Source organism: Fomitopsis serialis, assembly GCF_022376445.1.
Source record: "Fomitopsis serialis strain Sig1Antser10 chromosome Unknown B0H18scaffold_251, whole genome shotgun sequence".
NCBI lineage: Eukaryota > Fungi > Basidiomycota > Agaricomycetes > Polyporales > Fomitopsidaceae > Fomitopsis > Fomitopsis serialis.
In genome coordinates this window covers 36871-57158 of record NW_025955211.1, presented here as the reverse complement: position 1 = coordinate 57158, position 20288 = coordinate 36871, and the positions used below count along the sequence as shown (strand labels likewise).

Sequence of the window (20288 nt, the reverse complement as noted above, 5' to 3'; positions counted from 1 at the left end):
GCCAGCGTGAACGAGTATACCCCTCTCATCCTATGTGAACAGGTGATATTGTCAGTCAGGGCGAGGGTGGCAGGCAGCACATCTCCCTGCACATCCGGCGTCGCTTCCAGTTCTCGTCCGCGTTGAAGCGCATGTCTACCGTCTCGACGATGTCGAACAACAGGACTCTCATAGCCGTCAAGGGTGCGCCCGAGACTATCAAAACAATGCTTGCGAGCGTGCCCGGATTCTACGATGACACGTACAAGTGGTACACTCGCCGGGGCAGCCGAGTGCTCGCCATCGCGTTCAAGGAGCTGGACAGCATGTCGCAGGACAAGGTACGCTCTCCCTTGTTTTCCTCGATGGAAACGGTCCGTAATGCTTTTCCATCCCAGATCAACAAGTTGACCCGCGATCAAGTGGAAAGCGGACTCACCTTTGCAGGCTTCCTCGTATTTCACTGTCCCTTGAAGCCAGACGCCGTGGTCACGCTGAAGATGCTGGTAGATTCATCACATAGGGTACGTGAAATTTACATTGACCCACGCAAACCCGCGTTCAAATGGCTTCCTAGTGTATCATGATCACTGGGGACAACCCTCTGACGGCAGTTCACGTTGCCCGCGACGTCGAGATTGTAGATCGCGATGTTTTGATCTTGGATCTGAAAGAAGATGCGACACATCCTGGCGGTAAGACTTTCTGACTTGCATGCGGTGCACCGTCTGACAAGCGTGATCAGACCTCGCATGGCGCACAGTTGACGAACACAAATTCATCCCTGTCGATCCCTCCGAGCCGCTAGACCGGTCTCTGTTCCAGGAGTACGACATCTGCGTCACCGGCGCGGCGTTGAGGCAGTTCGAGGGCCGCTCGGCATGGAACGACATCGTGCAGAACACCTGGGTGTACGCGCGCGTGTCGCCCGCGCAGAAGGAGGCGATCCTCACGACGCTCAAGTCGCTCGGCTACGTCACGCTCATGGCGGGCGACGGCACGAACGACGTTGGTGCGCTGAAGCAGGCGCATATTGGCGTGGCGCTGCTGGACGGGACGCCTGAAGACCTGCAGAAGATTGCGGAGCACCAGAAGAACGAGCGGATCAAGAAGGTGTACGAGAGCCAGCTGAAGATTTCGGCGCGCTTTGGGCAGCCGCCGCCGCCTGTCCCTCCTGCTATCGCCCACCTGTACCCTAATGTCGTTGAGGCTCAGAAGAAGGTCAGCACCGAATTTCAAGATGCACGGAAGAAGAACCCTATGGAGAAGGTGAGCGTCCTCTGCTTTTGCAAATGCTGGCCTTTGTATTCACGTTCTGGTTAGTTCGACCTGGCGTCAATCACGGACAAACTGGCTTCAATGGAGGAAGAGGACGATGTGCCCAAGATTAAGCTCGGAGATGCCTCCTGCGCGGCGCCCTTCACCTCAAAGCTGTCCAACGTATCAGCCAGTGAGTGAAATGCAGCCTTGTTCTACGAGAACCTAGTATTGACGCAGTTCAGTCACGCACATCATTCGACAGGGTCGTTGTACTCTAGTCGCCACAATTCAGATGTACAAGATCCTGGCGCTCAACTGTCTCATCACGGCATACAGTCTGAGCGTTCAGTATCTGCAAGGCATCAAGTTCGGCGACTACCAAGTGACTATCACGGGAATGCTTATGTCTGTCTGCTTCCTGTGCATCTCGCGCGCGAAGGTCAGTAATCGTGCTCGGTCATGTGTGGGCAGAGGACTAATTATGAGCTTACAGCCGGTCGAGAAGCTGTCGCGCGAACGCCCGCTGGGGAACATCTTCAACCTCTACGTGCTGCTGTCAGTCCTGGTCCAGTTCGCGCTGCACATTGCGTCTTTGGTCTACATCACGCAGCTGTGCGGTTTCTACGAGGAGTGAGTTGCGCGTTGCGAGGACGCTATCGCCGTTGATGCTGATGGGGCGGCAGGCTGGGACCGATAGACCTTGAGGCGAAGTTCGAGCCCAACCTGCTGAACACGGCCATCTATCTCCTGAGCCTGTCTCAACAGGTGTCTACGTTTGCCATCAATTACCAGGTGAGTGCGGGCGCGGATGGCTGTGTGCGTGTGTTGACGCGGGGAACAGGGGCGTCCGTTCCGAGAAGGGATCCGGGAGAACCCTGCGTTGTACTATGGGCTGGTGGGTGCGAGCGCGGTGGCGTTTTCGGGTGCGACGGATTTCGTCCCGGAGCTGAACCGCTGGCTGCAAATCGTCGAGATGGATCAGACGGTGAGTCCTAGATTGATGATGCGTTGATGGCCGCGGATTGACGTCGGCCGGTACTGCTAGTTCATGTACAAGCTGACGACGACGATGATTGTCGACTTTGCGGGCTGCTGGGCGATTGAGATTGTGTGCAAGTGGCTGTTTGCCGACCTGGAGCCGAAGGCGATGATCACGCGTGGGAGGGAGCGGAGGGAGGCAAGACGGAAGCTGGAGGCTGCTGAGCAGAACGGGGCAGCGGTGGTCAAGAAGCAGCAGTGACTGTGAATGGGTTTGTACATAGAGTTACTGCATGTGACATATAATTTCATCCACGAGGTTGCGCATAAGGAAGGCGTTGTGGAAGGGAGAACAAGGGCTGGGCGGTGGCGTCGATGGCGACGGGCGCTTGCCGGGGTGGGGACGGCGAGACAATAGTCGGCGAGCGACATTGCTTCTTGTCCCAAACCCAATTGTCCGCGCCATGCCGGCAACGTTGACCGTGTCGCCTTTTGTCCGTCGTCTTTAATATCCTGCCTCCTTGTCTCTCTTTCTCCGAGCTGCCGCACTGTGTGCGCATTCTACGACTTGCACACCTGCTCACACACGACCCAGTCGCCGCGTACGCCATGTCTGCCAACACCTCCGCGCCGCCCCTCCCGCCCACGCACAACGCGCTCGAGGCCCACCACCGCATCCGCCTCGTCCGCTCCGCACGAAAACTCGGCGCCGTCCTCGGGTCCACGCCCCAGGTCGCCGACCACGAGCCGCCCACCCCCGGCCCCACCCCGCTCCTCCCCATCGGCTGCACGCCCAGCAGCAGGCCCAGCACGCCCTTCTCCCTCCGCGGCAGCCCGCCGTCCTCGCGGCCCAGCACGCCCGGGTCCATCTACTCCTCGTCCTCCACCAACTCCTCCATGGCGTCCCTCACCCTCTCCACCCCCCGCACGAGCGCCGAGTCCCTCAGGCTCGCGGAGCCCAAGGGCTTCTCCACCCCGCGCGGGCGCAGGTCGAAGGAGCTCCCCCGCCCGCTCGTCCTCCGCCTCAACGCCGTGCCCATGCCCCCGACCGACCGCCGCGCCGCAAACGCCGCGCCGACGCCGGCGCTGCCCCGCACGCCCTCCACGCCGCGCTCGTCCTCCGCGCCCCCCGCGACGCCCACGACGCCCATGCCGCCCAGCGCGGCGGAGCTGCGCAGGAAGCGCATGGCGAAGCTCGCGCGCACGCTCGGCGAGAACGTCCCCGTCGACCTCGTCTTCCCGCCCTCACCCGCACCCGCACCTGAGCCCGCCACCGCCGTCGCGCGCACGCCCCCGTCGCTGTTGTCGCCCGCCGCAGAGCGCACGCGGAGGCGGCGGAGCATGTCCGTGGAGGTGGCGCACGCGGCGGCCGCGGTGCTCGCGCCGTCGCGCGACTCGCGGATATGGGTCACGGGCGGGAACCTCTGGACGGGCGAGTGGAACCGGCGCGACATCCGCGAGGTGCAGCAGCAGCTCCGGAGGCTGCGGTGACCGGCGATGCCGCAGACGCGGCGCATTGTGATTGCTTCTACGGCGCCCGCGGGGTGCTGGCCATCTGCGGCGGGGCTGGCTGCTGTTGTGCGGTACGGTCTGGTCCTGGTTCGCAGCCCTGCTTGTGTATCACTACGTCTGGTCCGACTCGCTTGACGTTTGGAGACCCCTTCATACTTCACATACTATCTCTGCCCAGGCATGTACACTATGCGATGTTTTACTGTACATCTACGTCCTTAATCATATAGAATACATTGGCTAGCGACGTCTCCAGTGCCAGTGCAACAGTGAAACAGACCGTTGTGCGACCGGCTCCTCCTGTCTTTCTACCGCCACACTGCGCGCGGCTGGACGAAACGGCTCCTCCGACAGTCCCCTGCGAAACGGAGGCGACCGCCGTCTTGTAGCAGCCTGAGGGCCGTGTCGCGTGTCGAAACGTCGACTGTGCACCGGTAGTTCAGGACGGTCAGCTTGTCCTGCGTACCGCGCAGTGGAATGAATCCGAGATTGAGTCGTGCGGATCCCCGCGCGGGCCCGCGATGTGTGCACAGAAGCGTGGCGATCCTTGTTCTGATCGTGCTAGAGGGTAGTGCATGCGCCTCGAACGGGGATCCAGTGCCGATGCATGTCCGCGACGCACCGAGGAGCGGACGTATCCCATGGCCTGTCGGGAAATGAACGTCAGTCGTGTACACCGAGAACCAGTGCGGGGCTGCGTACTTGCTCGAGAGCACGCCACTACACCTCCTCGAGGAAGCCCTGCACGACGAGGTGCTCGACGTCCGCGCGCCGCACCAGGAAGCGGTGGCCCCGCCGGAAGTCGATCGCGCCCTGCTCGGTGTGGACGACGCCGCAGTCGCGGACGACGCGGACGAGGACGTGGAGGTCCCTGGGCGGCTTGGCGATGGGCGCCATGAGGTCGACGTCCTCCGTGAGCGCGCCCGCGTCGTCCTGGCTGACGGAGCCCGCCGCGGAGAACGCCTCGGTGCGGAGCGCGAGCACGGACGCGTTGTACGAGCGGAGGAAGTCGACCTCGTGCGGGGAGAGCTTCGAGCGGACGTCCGCGGGCGCGGCGGCGGCGGCGTGCGCCTGGCCGTCCGCGTGCGCGTGGGCAGGCCCGACGGAGGGCATGGAGAGCAGGAGGGGGAGGGCGCCGCCGACGGACCAGTAGAGGTCCTTGAGGCGGTCGATGCGGTGGGCGTGGTAGGCGAGGAGGCAGCGCTTGTTGCGGTTGATGGCGGTCTGGTAGAGGAGGATGGTGGGGAGGAGGGGGTTGGGGGCGCCGTCGGGGGGGTGGGGGGCGAGGACGGCCTGGAGGAGGGACTCGAGCTGGCGCTGCTCGCGGGCGACGGAGCGGACGAGGACGTCGTTGTACTTGAGGAGCGTGTCGGTGGCCGTCGAGCGGCGCGACTCGATGAGCAGCTGGGTGGCGAGGTCGCCGTACTGGCTTGTCGTCGCAGCCATCGCGCGTGGACGCAAGGCAGGAGGCGGGGAGGCGGGGGGACGCGTGCGTGACGAGCGTGACTGCCCGCAGGTGACCGCACGCGTGTGTGACGGGTGGGTGAGCGGGCGGGCGGCTGTGGCTGGGCAGACGCGTCGACGATGAGTGCGGTGAGTGAATCGCAGAACATCGAGCAGGCCACTGCTGCCATCCAGTGCGCCCCCTCCCCCTCTCACCGCCCCCTCTGCTGACCCCGTCTCAGACAGCCAGACAACAAGACCAGGCGCTACGATCGCCAGCTTCGGTGAGCTCCCTGTGCACTCCCGCTCCTGCCGAGGTGGCTCACCCGACCGCACACAGACTCTGGGCCGCATCCGGCCAGAATGCGCTCGAGGCGTCCCGCATCCTCATCCTCTCCTCCTCCGCAACCGCAACCGCCGTCCTCAAGAACCTCGTCCTCCCCGGCATCGGCCACTTCACCATCCTCGACAGCGCCCTCGCCTCCCCCGCCGATGCGGGCAACAACTTCTTCCTCGCGGGCCCCTCCAGCATAGGCAAGCCCCGCGCCCAGGAGGCCGTCCCGCTCCTGCGTGAACTCAACGACAGCGTCGAGGGCGAGGCCGTCGTCAAAGACGTCCACGACCTCCTCAAGACCGACGAGGGCAGGGCGTTTGTCAGCGGATTCTCGCTGGTCATCGCCCACAACCTGCGGAAGGACACCCTCGACGAGCTCGCCAAGCTCCTCTGGGCCGATCTCAGCAATCCGTCGTTGCTCGTCGTCCGCTCCGCCGGCTTCCTCGCCGAGTTCTTCATCCAGTACCACGAACAATGCGGTGAGCGTCTGCTTCGGTCCTCTCCGCCTCGTATTAGGGTTCTGCATAAGGTGGCCCACGAGGCGAGACGCATGTGGTATGCACACCGCCGCACATCACCAGTCCACTTGAGGATCTGCGGATAGTGCGACGCTGTGAGGACAGCGGCGGTGAACTGCAGCTGAGCAGTTCCGGCCGCCCAGCTTACAGGGTTCGTAAGCGGGAGGGCAAGCATTTGCCACGAGCGGATTTTCGCTCGCTCGCGCGGTCTGATAGATGGTCCTATGGTGGTCTGGTCCTCTTTACTCAGAAGGTCGCGGTCAAGCTCGTTTCCCCGGCTACCCACTAAGAACAACGTGGGCCTTGACCGATCGCCTGCTTCGCATTCCCCCGTAGCTACAAGCTGCATCACTTGAAGTCGTTATCAACGTCTTCCGTAGTCAATTCGTTGACAACATGTTCGTTCATGCGCTTCATTGTCGTGGATAACCTCGTTCTCCCCGCACCATCCTCTGACTATACATGTACATCCGCTCACACCGCCCGCCAGTCTCTCAACCCCACACCGACGAGAACGTACCCTCACTCCGAATCATCCGTCCCTTCCCCGCCATCGCAAAATGGGCCAGCGAGCTCGACTTTGACAAGCTCGACCCCACCGACCACGGGCACGTCCCCTTCGTCATCATCCTCCTGCGCGCCGTCGAGGACTGGAAGAAATCGGTGCGTCTCCCCACACACGCGGGTCCCGTCATCGCGATCCCGCGGGCGTACAGCTGACCCGCACGACAGCACGACGGCAAGCTGCCCGCGACGATGCCCGAGCGCAAGGCGTTCAAGGCGCAGATCGCCGCGATGCGCAAGAAGATCGACGAGGAGAACTTCGACGAGGCCGAGGCGCAGGCCTGGCGCGTCTGGTCCGACCCTCCAGTCAGTCCCCCCCCTCTCTCCCTCCGCCCGCTCACTCACGTAACATTTGCACCTCCAGGTCCCCGGCGCGGTCCAGACGCTCTTCGGCCTGACGCCGCTCACGCCCGCCACGCCCAACGCGGCCTTCCACGCGCTCCTGCAGACCCTCAACGCGTTCGTCGCCGCGCCCGACGGCCCGGGGTGCCTCCCCCTCAGCGGCGCGCTGCCCGACGTGCACACGGACACGGAGAGCTACGTCAGGCTGCAGACGGCGTACAAGGACTGGGCCGCCGTCGAGAAGGTGTGTGCTGCGTGGTGGCCCTCTCCTGTCCTGTCCCGAGCGAGTTCGCTGACGGCGGGCGCAGACGCGCTTCAAGGAGTTGCTGAAGGAGGGGTTCCCGGCGCTCGCGCCCGCGATCGACGACGAGGACGTCGACACGTTCGTCAAGAACGCGCACCATGTCCGCGTGCTGCGTGGGCGGCGCTGGGGCGAGTGGGACGCGGACAAGGAGGCACTCGGTGCGTTCTAATCGGGATGAGACGGTCGTAGCGGGCGCACGCTGATGTGCCTTTTTGCATGCCTCGATAGCCTCTTCGCTATCGATCTTCCCGCGCGAGACGGCGACGCACCTCGGTCTGTCGGCGTTGTCGACCCTTCTGAACAAGGCCCCGGGTGAGGACTATCAGACCGGCGTGTTCGAGCACGACTGATGGACCTGGTGCCGCAGATGGCTCGACCGTGACTGTGGACGGGCTGCGCGCTGAGGTCCAGCAGCTCGTCGGGCAGGGTGTCGCGCTCCCCAAGGAGGTGGACAATGCCATCGGAGAACTGTAAGTCCCCCCATGCGTTTCACCACGTCCTCTCCACACACGCTGACCCCGTTTCTTTGCCACCAGCGCCCGCGCGCCGACCGCGGACCTGCCCAACACCGCCGCCTTCCTCGGGGGCATGGTCGCGCAGGAGGCGATCAAGATGATCACGAAGCAGTACGTGCCCGTGAACGGGTTCTGCGTCATCGACATGGTCGACATGTGGACGGGGACGGTCGGCGGGCAGTGAGCCCGCGGCGGGGGGTGCGGACGAAGCTGAAGAAGCTCGGGGACGCTGCTTACGGATAGATCGTCGTGCTGTCGTTGCTGCTTGTACTAACATCTGTCGAACGTCAATGAACTGTGTGTGCTGCTGAGTTGCATCCAAGGTCTTGCTTACCGTAATGCTCGTGAACTACTCTGGTGTAGTTGGACGGTCGGGCAGACTCCTTGAAGGACGCGTCAGATCGCGCGATGTGCTGTGAATGGTGATGCATTGCATAGCGGATATTGCACCGCGAGTACTAAGTGGTGGGTGTGCGACATGCAGATGGAAATAGGGCATTAGCCGACGACTACTACGACCGCCCCCGCCCCCTCACAACCAACCCCTTCCACCGACTCCATACATCCACACACCGTCCCACCTCTCCCCCCAACACTCCGCATCCCCACTTCATGACGACGCCGCCCGGACAGACGCAGGGATAGGCTGCGCCCGTGCCGCACCCGGCGCCCCGGGGGCCTGCGCGCCGTCGTCCGCGCCCGCGAGCCCGAGCTTGGCGAGCGCGGCGCGGAGCGCGTCGAACACAGCCTGCGTCGGCGCGGGCTCGATGGAGTCGATCTGGTGCAGGTGGATGAGGCCCGTCTGCGGGGAGAACGTGTACGTCGAGTTCCTGGCGGCGCGCGCGCGCGTGAGCGTAGGAGGCTTGGGAGGGGTGTGGAGGGAAGGGGGGAAAGGCTGCTTACACGTCCCACCCGCCGCGCGCGCCGCTCACCCGCGCGACGCCCGACACGCTGAGCCCGAGGAAGAGGCTCTTCTCGCGCAGGGCGCGCTGCTTCTGCGGCGCGCGCGGGGCCCTGCCGTGCGGGTCCTGCTCCCCGCCTCCGCCGCGGCCTGCATGGCAACACAACGTCAGCGGCTCTCCCGGGGGCGGAAGGCGAGTGCGTACCGGACGAGGACCCGGGCCCGAGGACGCGCACGCGCGTGGTGCGCACGGTGAGGTCTGTGTAGAGCGCGTTCAGCGTGTGGCGCACGAACGCGGACGACGCGAGGTACAGCGCGGAGCCTGCGCGCACGCCGCGTCAGTTCCTCAGCGCCCAGCGACGGACGCGCGCCACGCACCTTCGAGCGTCAGCGTGCGCGGGAACGGCGGGGGCAGCGCGTGCGGCGGGGTGTACGCGAGGCGGACCGCGCGGCTGTATATGCTCTCCGAGTCGCCGTCCGGCCGCGCGGGGCGCCCCCCGCAGTGCGGATCCGCCGTCCCCCTCTCCGCGCCCTCGGGGGACTCGGACGCGGGCGGCCGCGCGACGAGGGGCGTCTCGAGCGAGGTGACGAGCCCGGTGTGGAAGAACGCGGGGAGCGTCTGCTGCAGTATCCAGATCGCGCGGCCTGGCGTGGTGCGCGGTCGTATGCGCGAGAGTCAGCGTGCCGCGGTCGGGGCGGGAGAGGGAGAGGGGGCGCTGGACGTAGCATCAGATCCTCTCGTGCTGGCGAGCCCGCACGCACGGGCCGTGCGGGGAGCGCGGGCTGGGGAGGAGGCGCACCTGTGCGGATCTCCCACTCCTGGTCGGAAATCTCGCCGTCGCCGTTGTTCTCTGGCTCTGGGTTTGGGGCTGGGTCCTGCCCGGACGACGACGGCGAGGGGCTGAACACGACGGGGCGGGCGGGCGCGTGTCGGCGCAGGGACTGCGCTATCTGTCGCGCGTGGCTGCCGTGCGAGCCCTCGCCACGCAACGGCACCGCGTGGGACGGCTTTTGTGCGCGCGCGGTCGTCTTGAGGGAAGAGTCGAGCAGCAGAGACGGGTCGGAGGCGTCGTGGTGTCCTTCGGGTGCGAGGGCGGACGCGGACAGCGCACGCGCGTGGCACGCGGTGCGCCGCCCGGCGACGCTGGCCCTGCGCTGGATGTGGGCGATGGTGCGGTGCATGAGGGTGGTGGTGGTGGCGGTGCAGAAGAGGCAGGAGACATGCGCGGTGCTCGTCGCTGAAGAAGAGCTGGACGCGCCTCGCCTCGGCAAGCTCGATCGTGCGTCACGCTTCATAGCGCTCGCTGAAGATCGCACACGCACAGGTAACATGGAACAAAGGTGATTATTGAATATTGAGTACGGAACCGGCGAGTTGAAATCAATTCAAGTCGATAGAACCCGGACGGCGCGCAGACTAGCATACGTATCGTGTCGGGTATACAGCAAGAGGGTAGTACGGGGTACGGGTCAGCGCGGTATCCTAGCGCTTGCGACAGGATGCGACAGACAGTATGCGGAACACGGTGTAGAAGGACAAGGGGGTCAGCTAAACGAGCGGTGTATGGTATGATGTGGGGGGCGGTGCAGTGCGAAACGCGACACGGGCCCAGCGACGAGCGACGAGACGAAACGCGGCCAGCAGGTTCCTCCGTGGTGTGGGCACCGTGCGGGGGATCCTGCTGCCGCCTAGAGCTCGTCGCAGAAGGGGATGTCGCCGTCGTCGTCGTCGCCGGTGTCGGTTGCGGAGGCGGCTGCGGAGGACGCGGCTGCGGTCGCGGAGGGGACGGTGAGGGCGCCCGTGGCGACACAGAGGACCTGGAGGGGCGGGCGTCAGCGATCCGATGCGGGGCGGGCGCGGGGGACACGTACCTCGCCGGTGTACATGTTGGCGCAGTCGGCGTCGATCTGGGGGTTGTTGTCCATGAGAACGGTGGTGTTCATGGTGTAGAGAGCGGCGAGGCCGTCGCAGGACTCGTCGGCGGTGACGACATGGGTGGTGGTGCAGTCGGAGCCGACGTAGCCGAGGCAGAGCTGCTCGCCGGGGGTGAGGTCGTCACAGCGAGTGTCGATATCGGGGTTGACGGTCGCCAGCTGGTAGCTGGAGAGAAAAAGGTGAGCGGGAGAGGACAGCGGGAAAGGCGGCGGAGAACGCACGTGGAGACGTTCTGGGCAGCGGAGATGCTGTCACAGATGTCGCCCGCCTTGACGGTGTAGGTGCGCGCGCACGACTGGGCGGAGGCGGCTGTTGAAAAAGAGGGGGTCAGCGGGGGAGGGGAGGAGGAGGCAGCGGGGTACCGTTTGCGAGGACGAGGGCTGCGAGGGACGCGACGAGGGAGCGCGAGAACATGGCTGCTGAAGGGAATGTGGGCGAAGGAGAGGCGTGCAGCTGGTCGCGCTGGTCGTGAACGGGGACGCAGAGACGAGAGATGAGAGAGACGCCCACGCTGCCTCCCGGCCTCGGTCGGCCGTTGCCGAGGCGAGGCACACGCAGCCACCGGCGCCCGTGCCGCCACACCGCCTCCCATGCGTCCCCGCTGTGTGCCCCGCCGCGCGCTGTCCGTGTCCGCCCCCGCCAGACACGACAACCCCCTCGTGAGTCCCCCGCCGCCCGCCCCGCCCCTGCTGACGCGCCCCAGGGCCTGCCCAGACGCGATGCCCCGCCGCAGATGCCCCGCAGAGGCGCCCCGCCCCCGCCGCGGCCCATCCCCCACGTCGCCCGCGTCCTCGCCGTCGCCAGCGGCAAGGGCGGCGTCGGCAAGAGCACCGTCGCAGGTCCGCCTGTCCATCCCCTGCCGCCGCGACCCCGCTGACACCCCCAGTGAACCTCGCCGTCGCGCTCGCCATGCGCCGCACGCCCTCGGGCGCCCGCCCGCGCGTCGGCATCCTCGACCTCGACATCTTCGGGCCCTCCGTCCCCATCCTCATGGGCCTCGCCCGCGCAGACGAGCCCCTCCTCACCCAGAGTGCGTTCCGTGTCATAGCATAACGACTTACCTTGATCACTCTATGCAGACGGCGCCCTCGTCCCCCTCACGAACCACGGCCTCCCGTGCATGTCCATGGGCTTCCTCCTCCCCCGTGCCCCCGACGCCGACTCCAGCGCGGACACCCCCGTCGTCTGGCGCGGCCTCATGGTCCAGAAGGCCGTCCAGCAGCTCCTCTTCGACGTCGACTGGCGCGCCGGCCCCGGCCCACCGCCCCCGGCCTCGACGTCCTCGTCGTCGACATGCCCCCCGGCACCGGCGACGTCCCCCTCACCCTCGGCCAGCTCGTCGCCGTCGACGGTGAGCACCCCCTCCCTCTCCGCGACTGACCGCCCACGCCCGCATCCCAGGCGCACTCATCGTGTCCACGCCGCAAGACGTCGCCCTCGCCGACGTCCGCAAGGGCGTCGCCATGTTCCGCAAGCTCTCCGTCCCCGTACGTCCCCCTGCTCCCGCCCCGCCCCGCCCCGCCCCGCTCACCGCCCCAGATCCTCGGCCTCCTCCTCAACCAAGCCTTCTACACCTGCCCCGCCTGCGCGGCGCCCCACCACCTCTACGGCCCGCCCGACGCCTTCCGCGCCGCCGCCGCCCGCCTCGGCGCCCCCGTCCTCGGCGAGCTCCCCGTCGCGCCCGCGGTCAGCGCCGGCGGCGACGCCGGCGTGCCGTACGTCCTCCTCGGCGAGCAGGACAGGGCGCGCGACGCCGCCGCGGGCGAGGGGTGGGACGCGATCATGGCGGGCGTCGCGGAGCGCGTGTGGGCGGCGCTCTCGACGAAAACAGACGGGAATGGAGGTGGGAGGTGAGGAGAGGCGAGGCGAGGCGAGGTCGCTGCGTGTCCTTAGCATGTTATAGGCCCCCCGCGGATGACGTCGTCGATACGTTACCGCGCACAGCAGGGCCCTGTCCTGTCCGCCGCAGCCGACAGCGCTACGCACGATGCGCCACAGCGCTCGTTCATTTCCCGACAAAAGGTCGCCTGGACCCGTAAATCTCTGGACCCCGAGTAGACGTACATAGCTACAACTGATATCGTATGGTACTTTTCAACAAAGGAGTACGCCTACACCTGCACGACGATCCGCCTGACCAGCCCCCGGCCCATCCGCTCGACCTCGCTCAGCACCGCGCGCTCGTTCAGGACCACGAGCGACCTCTCCTTCTCCTTCTCCCTCGGCTTCTCCGTGTCCTGGGAGACGGAGCCGCGCGTCAGCGAAGCGTGCAAGTGTGTGCGAGGGAGCTCGTACCTTCGTCGCGGGCACGCTCGAGAACCCGCCGAGGACGCGGAACGGCCGGGCTGCCCTCAGCGCCGGGTCCCACACGCCGCCGAACCGGTGCCCGCCCAGCGGGTCGTGGAACAGCACGAACGTGTCCTTGTACACCCGCTGCGAACGCGCGTCAGCTAACGGGCAGCGAGCGCAGAGAGCGCCGACCTACCTTGAGGTCCTCGTAGAACATCCGCGCGGGGTCGAACCCGACGAGGAGCTGCGCCCCGCCGCCGTCCTCCGCGCGCGCGTTCGCGTACTTGCGGTTCCTCGCCCAGACGGCCGGGTCCGCCTCCACGCTCTGCGCGTACCGCGGGAGCAACGCGGGCTCGAGCTCGACGACAAAGTCGTAATGCGCCGTCGGGTGCGCGAACAGCGTCTGCGGACCGTCAGTTCCGTTCCGCGAGCAAGGGCTGCGCAGCACGCACCTTCACCTCGAAGTCGCCCCCCTCCATCCCCCGCAGCGCCTCCCACGTCGCCTGCGCCAGCGCGCGCACCCGCCGCGCGACCACCGCGTCCGGGCCCTCCGCCGTCCACACCCGGCCCTCCGCGTCCCCCTCCGTCGCGAGCGCCCACACGCCCCGCCGCGCCCCCGCCTTCACGTCCACCCGCGCCTCCCCCTTCACGCCCGCCTCGTCCCCGTACAGCGGCACGAACATCCCCGCGCCCCACTCCCAGTCCTTCAGCAGCCCCATCACGCACGCGAACCCCCGCTCCTTCGTCCCCGGCACGCCCCCGCCCCCGCCGCGCACGAACACCCCCGCGCAGAGCAGCTCCGCCGCCTCCGCGCCGACGTGCGCCCCCAGCAGCCAGTGCGCCGCGAGCCACCGCTTCACGAGCCGCGCCGTCCCCGCGAACGCCGCGAACCGGTGGCCCAGCGCCGCCACCGCCCGGTGGTGCCGCGGCGCGTGCACGAACCGCCGCCGGTACGCCTCCAGCGCCGCCCCCGCGCGCGCCCCCTCCGCCGCCGCCGCCGCCTTCTTGACGTGCGCCGGGACGTGCGGCCGCCGGTCGTCGATGGCGCGCTCGAGCAGCGTCTGCTCGCGGTCGTGCCAGATCCGCGCGTGGAACGCCCACCCCGCCGCGGTCACGACCTCGAGGCACGCGTGGTCCGCGATGTCCGAGTCGCGCGCCGCGGGGACGACCACTCGCGCGGCGAGGCCCTTCTGCGCGTGCATGAGCGCGCGCGCGAGCGCCTCGAAGAACGCGAGCTTGATCTTCTGGACCGCGCGGAGGTCGTCCGGCCAGCGGCCCGACTTTTCGAACGCGACGACGATCTCCATCGGCGCGACGTATCGCGCGCAGGCGGGCAGCGCGGGCGCGACGGAGGGGGGCGTCGCGACGGGCGCGAGGGCGCTGGTGTACCGCAGCGCGTCTGAGACTGGGCTGACGGTGGTGATCGCGAGCGGGAGCTGCTCGTCGAGGGCCTTCATCGCCTTCACGAGGCCGTCGAACGCCGCCATCGCGGCCTTGAACCCCGTCTCCGTGCGCCCGTCCCTCAGCACGCTCCCGATGTCCTCCGGCAGCCGCACGATCGCGTCGAAGCCGCCCTGCCAGCCGCGGACGCTCTCCTCCGGGAGCCCCAGGTGGCGCGCGAGGATGTACTGCACGATCAGCGCCGGGATGTGCGCGCGCTCGTCCGAGCTGCCGACCGTCCAGACGACGCTCTCGACGATGCTCCCGTCCTTGAACCGCCGCAGCTCTGCCTTTTCGCCCCAAAACTCGCGGAACTGCTTCGACGCCTCCGTCTCCTGCTCCGCCGCGGGCGGCCCGTGGTCGACGAGCCGGAACGCGTGCTCCGTGTCGAGGATGAGGCCGAGGAAGACCGTCGAGGGGTTGGAGGGCTGGGCTTGAGAGAGGGGGCGCGGGGAGGACGTAGGGTGGAGGACGGCGATAGCTTTTGTGCGGTTCCCCAGCGCTCGCCGGGCGGTGGAGAGGAGGAGGGAGAGGAGTGCGTTGTACGCAGAGCCATGCTCGAGGATGGTGTGGGTGGAGAGGTTCCGAGGTTCCGTGGAGGAGAGGTCAACGCTGACGGATAATGATAAGTGCCGGGCCACGATAGTATGGTTCGGTAGGTACGTACCGTAGGACAACATCAAACCTATTCGCTACGTCCCTTTGCTCTTTCAGGAAAACGAGAGGGAACGGGTCTTCAGTTAGACCGGAGTTGTCTAGCACGTCCAAGGTTTGCTGAGCGTCGCGACGAAGCTATGTATCTTTCACGTCAGCGGCGCTGCGTGACGGGTCTTTCACGATGCTCACCATCTCTAGCAAGCTCAACGGCACACCAGCAAGCAAATTGAGCATGGACGACGAGTCCACCAGCACGGCTTCATGGGAAGCATACTCGTCTGGCGGGAACTACCTCCAAGTCAGTCAGTGATAGCAGAATATCAAGACGCAGGGGGCATACTCGATGGCCATCCTTAGCTTTGACAAACACGCGGTCCTTCGCAAAGTCGTGTCTCGCTGCAGGAGACGTGATTCAGTACCAGTTCTGCACCAGGTCAGAATCCGGCCTTACCAAGGAAGTCCAGCGCCGCCTTGAACAGCTGGTACGAACTGAGGCCTTTCCCGAGCGGCCGCCTCTTCTCCTTTTTAGCGAACCCAAACGGACGTCCGCCGTCCGCACCCTCCTCGCCCATGACAAGACACTCCAGCAGCCCTGCCCACCACGGCCCACGACCATCGAACCCTCTGACACACAGCCTATCGCCCACGCCGTACCCGCGCTGGTGCGCCCACACCCGCAGAAGCGCAAGCGCGTCACTGAAGGCGGGCACGCTCTCCTTGAGTGCGTGCGTTGAGACGAGATGGGGCTTAGGGGTGCAGTGCTGGATGATGCGGGAGTTGTAGATAGGGCTCGGAGTGTCGCTGGCGGCGTCACTCGAAGACGCGGACGTGCGGATGTTCGACCGCGAGGGGCCTAGCCGTTGCGGCGGGATGGGGGAGGGCGAGGGGAGGACGGGGAGGATGCGCACTTCGGCGCTGAGCGTGGAGAAGTCGGATGCGGAGCCATCCTGCTTGGGACGCAGCACGAGTGTCGTCAAACGGGGATCGCCGTTCGTCGAGTCGTAGAACACCTCCACGTTCAAGCCGCTCTTCTTGTCAGACACCGCTGCGGCGATGACGGCGAGGTAGTACGCGCGTTTTTGGAAGAACCGGCTGTGAAGATAGTCCTTCTCTTGGAAGAGCGACTGCAGTCGGCGGCAAATGTCAGTTGAACTGCTTAATCTCCTGAAACAGACGACGCACCTCCGGCATGGTGACAGCGACATCGACCCCATAGCGGTAACCGTCCTTCGCCTTCACGCTCGTCTTGAGCGCCCAGCTTCCGACGAGGAGGATCTCGGTCGGCTTCTCAAAGGCGACCTTCCAGTTCGTGTCTTCGGTCGGCTGGGGAAGTACGTACGGAACGGAGACCGCCTTCTTCTGCAGGTCGCGAGAGGCGGCTAGCGGGTGTTTTGGTGTGATGGACGGGAGACCGGTGAGATAGCTATGGAAGGAAAGAAGGAACTTGTCGAGCGGCGCAGATCGGTGATACTTTGCTCGGACATTCGGTAGTAGTGCATCAATCTGAAGAGGTTTTGCTTAGAATATGGCGAGAGAGAAAGGAGGTGTACTCACCTGTAACTTGAAGGACGTAGACCTGAAGAGGTCTGTAGCATCCTTGATATCTCTCAGCTCCTCGCCCTTCGGAGGTGCCTTCACATGTATGGTACCGTTCTCCTGCGCATCCTCCGTCGGTTCAACGAGTTCAACGTGGCCTTCACTGGAAGCGTCGCTTGCTGCGTCGTCGTCAGAGCCGTCTTGTTTCTCTTCGTGGTCCTCGAAGTGGGCCTGCGAGGAGACCTGACTTGGTCCGGACCCGTGCTCACTGTCTGGAGTGGTATGACGACGCTATACGCATGCAGGCTGAGTGCGGAGATGATGAGGGGAGTAGCAGTAGTGCGCACCTTTGCCTTTGAGAGAGAGATGTCCTGGACGCGCTTTCTCTTGAGGTGGGATGCCATCCCGAGCCAGAGCAGTCCTTCGCCCAGGCGCCCATGAGCAAATCGACAGCTCTTAGATCGCGTGCCCGATCGATCCTTCCACACGTGCACTCGATCAGCGTTGGTCCCGTTCCGACTCGGAGTTCGTGCTCCTCAGCTGCTCCTCAGTCTTCAACTGCTCCGAGTGCTCGAGAGAACTCACCTCGCTGCGAAAGTCGCGCTCGTCGTCAAGCTGGCCCACGCATGCTTTTTGTGCTGCGACAGGCGCATGCGTTCCCATCGCCCCGTGATCACGCGAATCCCGCTGTCGGACAAGTACATGGTACTCAACGTCATGTTTCTGCTTATGCCATCTTGGCGGGGAACCAACGACCTACTGAGCATGAACTCCTGCACCAGACAACACATGGAAGGCGCAGACTGAGGGTGCATGGCGCACTGTATGTGATTTCGAGCATGATTAGCCCGCGTAGTCGGACAAGTCTCCTGGAGGTGAGTCACATCCGATATCGTAGCCTCCCTTCTTACCGATGTAGCAATATTCTGCACGTCCCCGCGACAGACTTTTCGTCTTATGCATCAAGCAATACTGCGGGCCCGAAGGCTAGGACGCCGAGCTGCCGAAGGTGTAGGGCCGGTACAGGCGCCCGCTTGCCTGGGGCGCTTCACGGAATCCCAGCGGCACGGAGGCCTTCCCCCGAGGAAACGTCCAACTTACTTGCGTGGGCAACAACAGTCGATCTGCTCGTCCGCAGCGTCAACGACGCAAGATCAAAATGATGGTTGTGTCGGCTACTTAGCGGGTTCCGATGTCCGTTCATGATCGACCTCGCATCGCAACTCCTACTGAGGACCACTGGCAGACGAAGGTTTTAAACAACGCTCGCGTCGAGTTCATGCCAAATTACTTATTCATGTTCATGAATGATTGCTCTCAATGGCTCTTCGTCGGGCATCCCGGCTCACGCCAAGTTTCGAGCGGATCGACCGGTGACAGCTATAATGCTGATCGCCCGTCTATGGGCACATTGTCAAGCCAGCCCACGACCTCCGTGTACGTGTGCTTCAGCGGTGTCTGCCATGTGGATATATGCACAGCCCTGGTCTGCGTACACCGACATGTTGACTCATTGAACAGGCGGCATCCATAGGCACGCAGCCCTGGCTCCGAAGCCCGCCATATATATGGCTGTTTGTGCTTTCCTCAGGCCCGAATTGCACCTTCACTTCACTACGTTTCGTCGTCGGTTCTGCGCTTCTTCTATTTTCGATCCTCTATTTTTGATACCTGTTGGCCCCCTTAATATTGTTCGCTGTCTCCGATGACTTTGCAGGGTGTGTCGTTTTACCACAACATGTCTCATTGCGCTTCTAACAAAGCCCCCGCTCAATAGCTCGTAAGCTACTCAAACACAACCCTTACGGCTACGTTCCCACCGAGTGGATATGTATTCTCTTCTTGGTTCTCTTCGCAGTCACCACCGGTACGCCCGTAGCCTCCCTCCGTACCGCACCGGCACAATGACCCCGTTCGTCTTCAGTCCTGCACACTGTTCAAGCGGTCCGGTACCGTCTCTGGTTCCTGCTGTATACCGCCTGCCTCGCGGGGGTCCTCGAGCTCGTCGGATGGAGCGGGCGCGAGTGGTCCGCCCACGATATCCTGCAGATGACACCTTACCTCATGCAGTAAGCCTTCGTCGAATCCGCGTGCCTCGCCGCTGTCTCACAGTTTCCCTTCAGGATAGTATGCACGATCATCGCGCCGACGCCGTTCGTTGCGGCCATGTTCGTCGTGCTCGGCGAGATGATCCGGCGGTTGGGGTCGTGCTATAGCCGGTTGGGCACGAGGGCGTGTGCGTATCCGTGTCTCCATAGCGTACATGAGGGCTGACCACTTGCGCTGCACGCAGATACCATTGTATTCTGCAGCTGTGTACGTCGCGGCTTGGCATGCGGGGGTCTCTCATGCGCTTATTGTCGATGTAGGATGTTATTGCGTTGGTCATTCAAGCCGTCGGTGGTGTCTTCGCGTCGACTGCCGTCGCGAGAGGCGAGAGTGCCCAAAACGTGAGCAAATTTGTGTTCGTAGCGTAGACATGTCTTACCGCTGCGCGCAGGGCGGTCACATCATGCTTGCCGGCATCTGTTTCCAACTAGGTGCGTTCTCCAAAGTCGCTTCCGCATGCCGAAGCTGGATATATCCACCCGCAGTGGCCATCACGTTCTACATGATCCTCGCCTCCGAGTTCGTCGTTCGTTGTTTGCTGGACAAGCCGCTGCGTGCGGGCGACAAGACCGTCAAGCCCGCCACGCACACATTGGACCGCAAGCACGCGATTATGCTCGGCGCGCTCGCCTTCGCCAGCATTTGCATCTACATCCGGTATGGCGCTCCTTCCTGTCCGATCCTTGTAAGCTGCTCACAACGCTGACGCAGGTCTATCTATCGTACGATTGAACTCGCGGATGGCTGGACGGGCCACATCATCAGGACGCAGCGTTACTTCGGTATGTCCCTCACCTTCCCGTCGCCTCCATTTCCCTCACGTCGTCCTTGCAGACTGGCTGGACGGCGGGATGGTCGCGTTCGCGATGTTCACCCTCAACTCCGTGCACCCGGGCGTGTTCCTCGGCCCGGGAAGGACGTGGAACGCGAAGGCAGACGCGCCAGTGTCACAGGTAGAGGCGATTTGTCTGGATAACCAGAGCGGGTATGCGAGCAGGGAGACCTTGCATGCGAAGATGCAGAGGTTGTACCATGCAGAGGGTGCGGTGTGAGATGCGACGAAGCAGATCTGGACGATCGCGTCTCAAAGTCGCCCGCAACAACGGTGTAGGTGTAGATGTCTATGCAGAGCATAAGCTTTCCGTGGCAAGTCTGCTGGCTCCTGGTCTGCTTATCAGCCCAAGTGGCAAGACGGCAACATGCAGCTTGTCAGAGAACCACCAGTGTGGAAAGCGCGACAAGGATCTTGTGCAGTCGCTGTGAACTGTCTGAGCGGGAAGGAATATCTACATCACACCACACTGGCTGTTGTTAGGTCACATCGGCACCGGGAGTCGGGGCATTGCGTCACACTAATCGCTCTTATTAAGTACCGTCTCGTTCGTTTCCATGGCACATGTCGCTCCTTCGTTCGTCAGACTACTAACATACATAGTAGCCTACCTTGCTCCCAATTGCAGGACTCGGAGGCTGAGTCGCGGGCATAGGCTCAAGCTCAAGTTGCGGGTGTCGTATTCCAGATGAATGAGTCTCAGGTTCCTGGTCTCGTTCGGCACTTCCCACTTGAATCCACATCACTGCCGATTCCGCACAGGCAGTATGGACCATCGCCTGGGAGTTCAAACGTTCATCCTCATGGGGTGGCGGCGACGCAAATCATTTGCTTTCTTA

General features: G+C 64.3%; 8 protein-coding genes across 8 annotated transcripts; 4 read left to right on the top strand and 4 right to left on the bottom strand.

The window, feature by feature from the left end:
• Positions 1-42: 42 nt before the first annotated feature.
• On the top strand, positions 43-4018 carry B0H18DRAFT_1109317 (uncharacterized protein). The gene is made up of 11 exons (XM_048032756.1): positions 43-320; positions 378-503; positions 557-674; positions 743-1248; positions 1303-1429; positions 1518-1678; positions 1733-1869; positions 1923-2031; positions 2081-2224; positions 2285-2461; positions 2758-4018. Exons 1-11 carry the CDS (start codon positions 132-134, stop codon positions 3706-3708), a joined length of 2745 nt encoding a protein of 914 aa, XP_047885361.1. The 5' UTR covers positions 43-131; the 3' UTR covers positions 3709-4018.
• A 431-nt stretch (positions 4019-4449) lies between these two features.
• On the bottom strand, positions 4450-5175 carry B0H18DRAFT_890432 (uncharacterized protein; the record flags this gene model as incomplete). Its single annotated transcript, XM_048041303.1, has 1 exon — positions 4450-5175. One exon carries the CDS (start codon positions 5173-5175, stop codon positions 4450-4452), a length of 726 nt encoding a protein of 241 aa, XP_047885360.1.
• A 41-nt stretch (positions 5176-5216) lies between these two features.
• On the top strand, positions 5217-8071 carry B0H18DRAFT_1055149 (uncharacterized protein). The gene is made up of 10 exons (XM_048031048.1): positions 5217-5366; positions 5415-5456; positions 5513-5985; positions 6515-6687; positions 6757-6894; positions 6953-7174; positions 7239-7392; positions 7463-7546; positions 7602-7704; positions 7771-8071. Exons 1-10 carry the CDS (start codon positions 5314-5316, stop codon positions 7931-7933), a joined length of 1605 nt encoding a protein of 534 aa, XP_047885359.1. The 5' UTR covers positions 5217-5313; the 3' UTR covers positions 7934-8071.
• Positions 8072-8359: 288 nt separating this feature from the next.
• B0H18DRAFT_890469 (uncharacterized protein) lies at positions 8360-9832 on the bottom strand (the record flags this gene model as incomplete). The annotated part of the gene is made up of 5 exons (XM_048041305.1): positions 8360-8579; positions 8653-8788; positions 8856-8972; positions 9029-9295; positions 9451-9832. 5 exons carry the CDS (start codon positions 9830-9832, stop codon positions 8360-8362), a joined length of 1122 nt encoding a protein of 373 aa, XP_047885358.1.
• Positions 9833-9976: 144 nt separating this feature from the next.
• On the bottom strand, positions 9977-11215 carry B0H18DRAFT_1055133 (uncharacterized protein). The gene is made up of 5 exons (XM_048031047.1): positions 11141-11215; positions 10949-11109; positions 10808-10895; positions 10523-10751; positions 9977-10468 (listed from the first exon to the last, which is right to left on the bottom strand). The coding sequence occupies exons 1-5, from the start codon at positions 11176-11178 to the stop codon at positions 10340-10342; spliced, it is 645 nt and encodes a 214-aa protein (XP_047885357.1). The 5' UTR covers positions 11179-11215; the 3' UTR covers positions 9977-10339.
• On the top strand, positions 11177-12440 carry B0H18DRAFT_1088545 (P-loop containing nucleoside triphosphate hydrolase protein; the record flags this gene model as incomplete). Its single annotated transcript, XM_048032241.1, has 7 exons — positions 11177-11245; positions 11320-11425; positions 11473-11616; positions 11666-11820; positions 11922-11937; positions 11988-12073; positions 12126-12440. The coding sequence occupies 7 exons, from the start codon at positions 11177-11179 to the stop codon at positions 12438-12440; spliced, it is 891 nt and encodes a 296-aa protein (XP_047885356.1).
• Positions 12441-12697: 257 nt separating this feature from the next.
• On the bottom strand, positions 12698-16924 carry B0H18DRAFT_1159186 (Nrap protein; the record flags this gene model as incomplete). The annotated part of the gene is made up of 11 exons (XM_048035795.1): positions 16856-16924; positions 16527-16799; positions 16155-16475; positions 15424-16096; positions 15313-15368; positions 15162-15260; positions 14983-15107; positions 13328-14927; positions 13072-13278; positions 12882-13019; positions 12698-12814 (listed from the first exon to the last, which is right to left on the bottom strand). The coding sequence occupies exons 1-11, from the start codon at positions 16910-16912 to the stop codon at positions 12698-12700; spliced, it is 3666 nt and encodes a 1221-aa protein (XP_047885355.1). The 5' UTR covers positions 16913-16924.
• Positions 16925-18079: 1155 nt separating this feature from the next.
• Positions 18080-19693, top strand: B0H18DRAFT_1055118 (RTA1 like protein-domain-containing protein). Its single transcript, XM_048031046.1, has 9 exons — positions 18080-18226; positions 18286-18375; positions 18433-18577; positions 18632-18744; positions 18802-18824; positions 18878-18958; positions 19009-19274; positions 19329-19399; positions 19452-19693. Exons 1-9 carry the CDS (start codon positions 18214-18216, stop codon positions 19667-19669), a joined length of 1020 nt encoding a protein of 339 aa, XP_047885354.1. The 5' UTR covers positions 18080-18213; the 3' UTR covers positions 19670-19693.
• Positions 19694-20288: the final 595 nt, after the last annotated feature.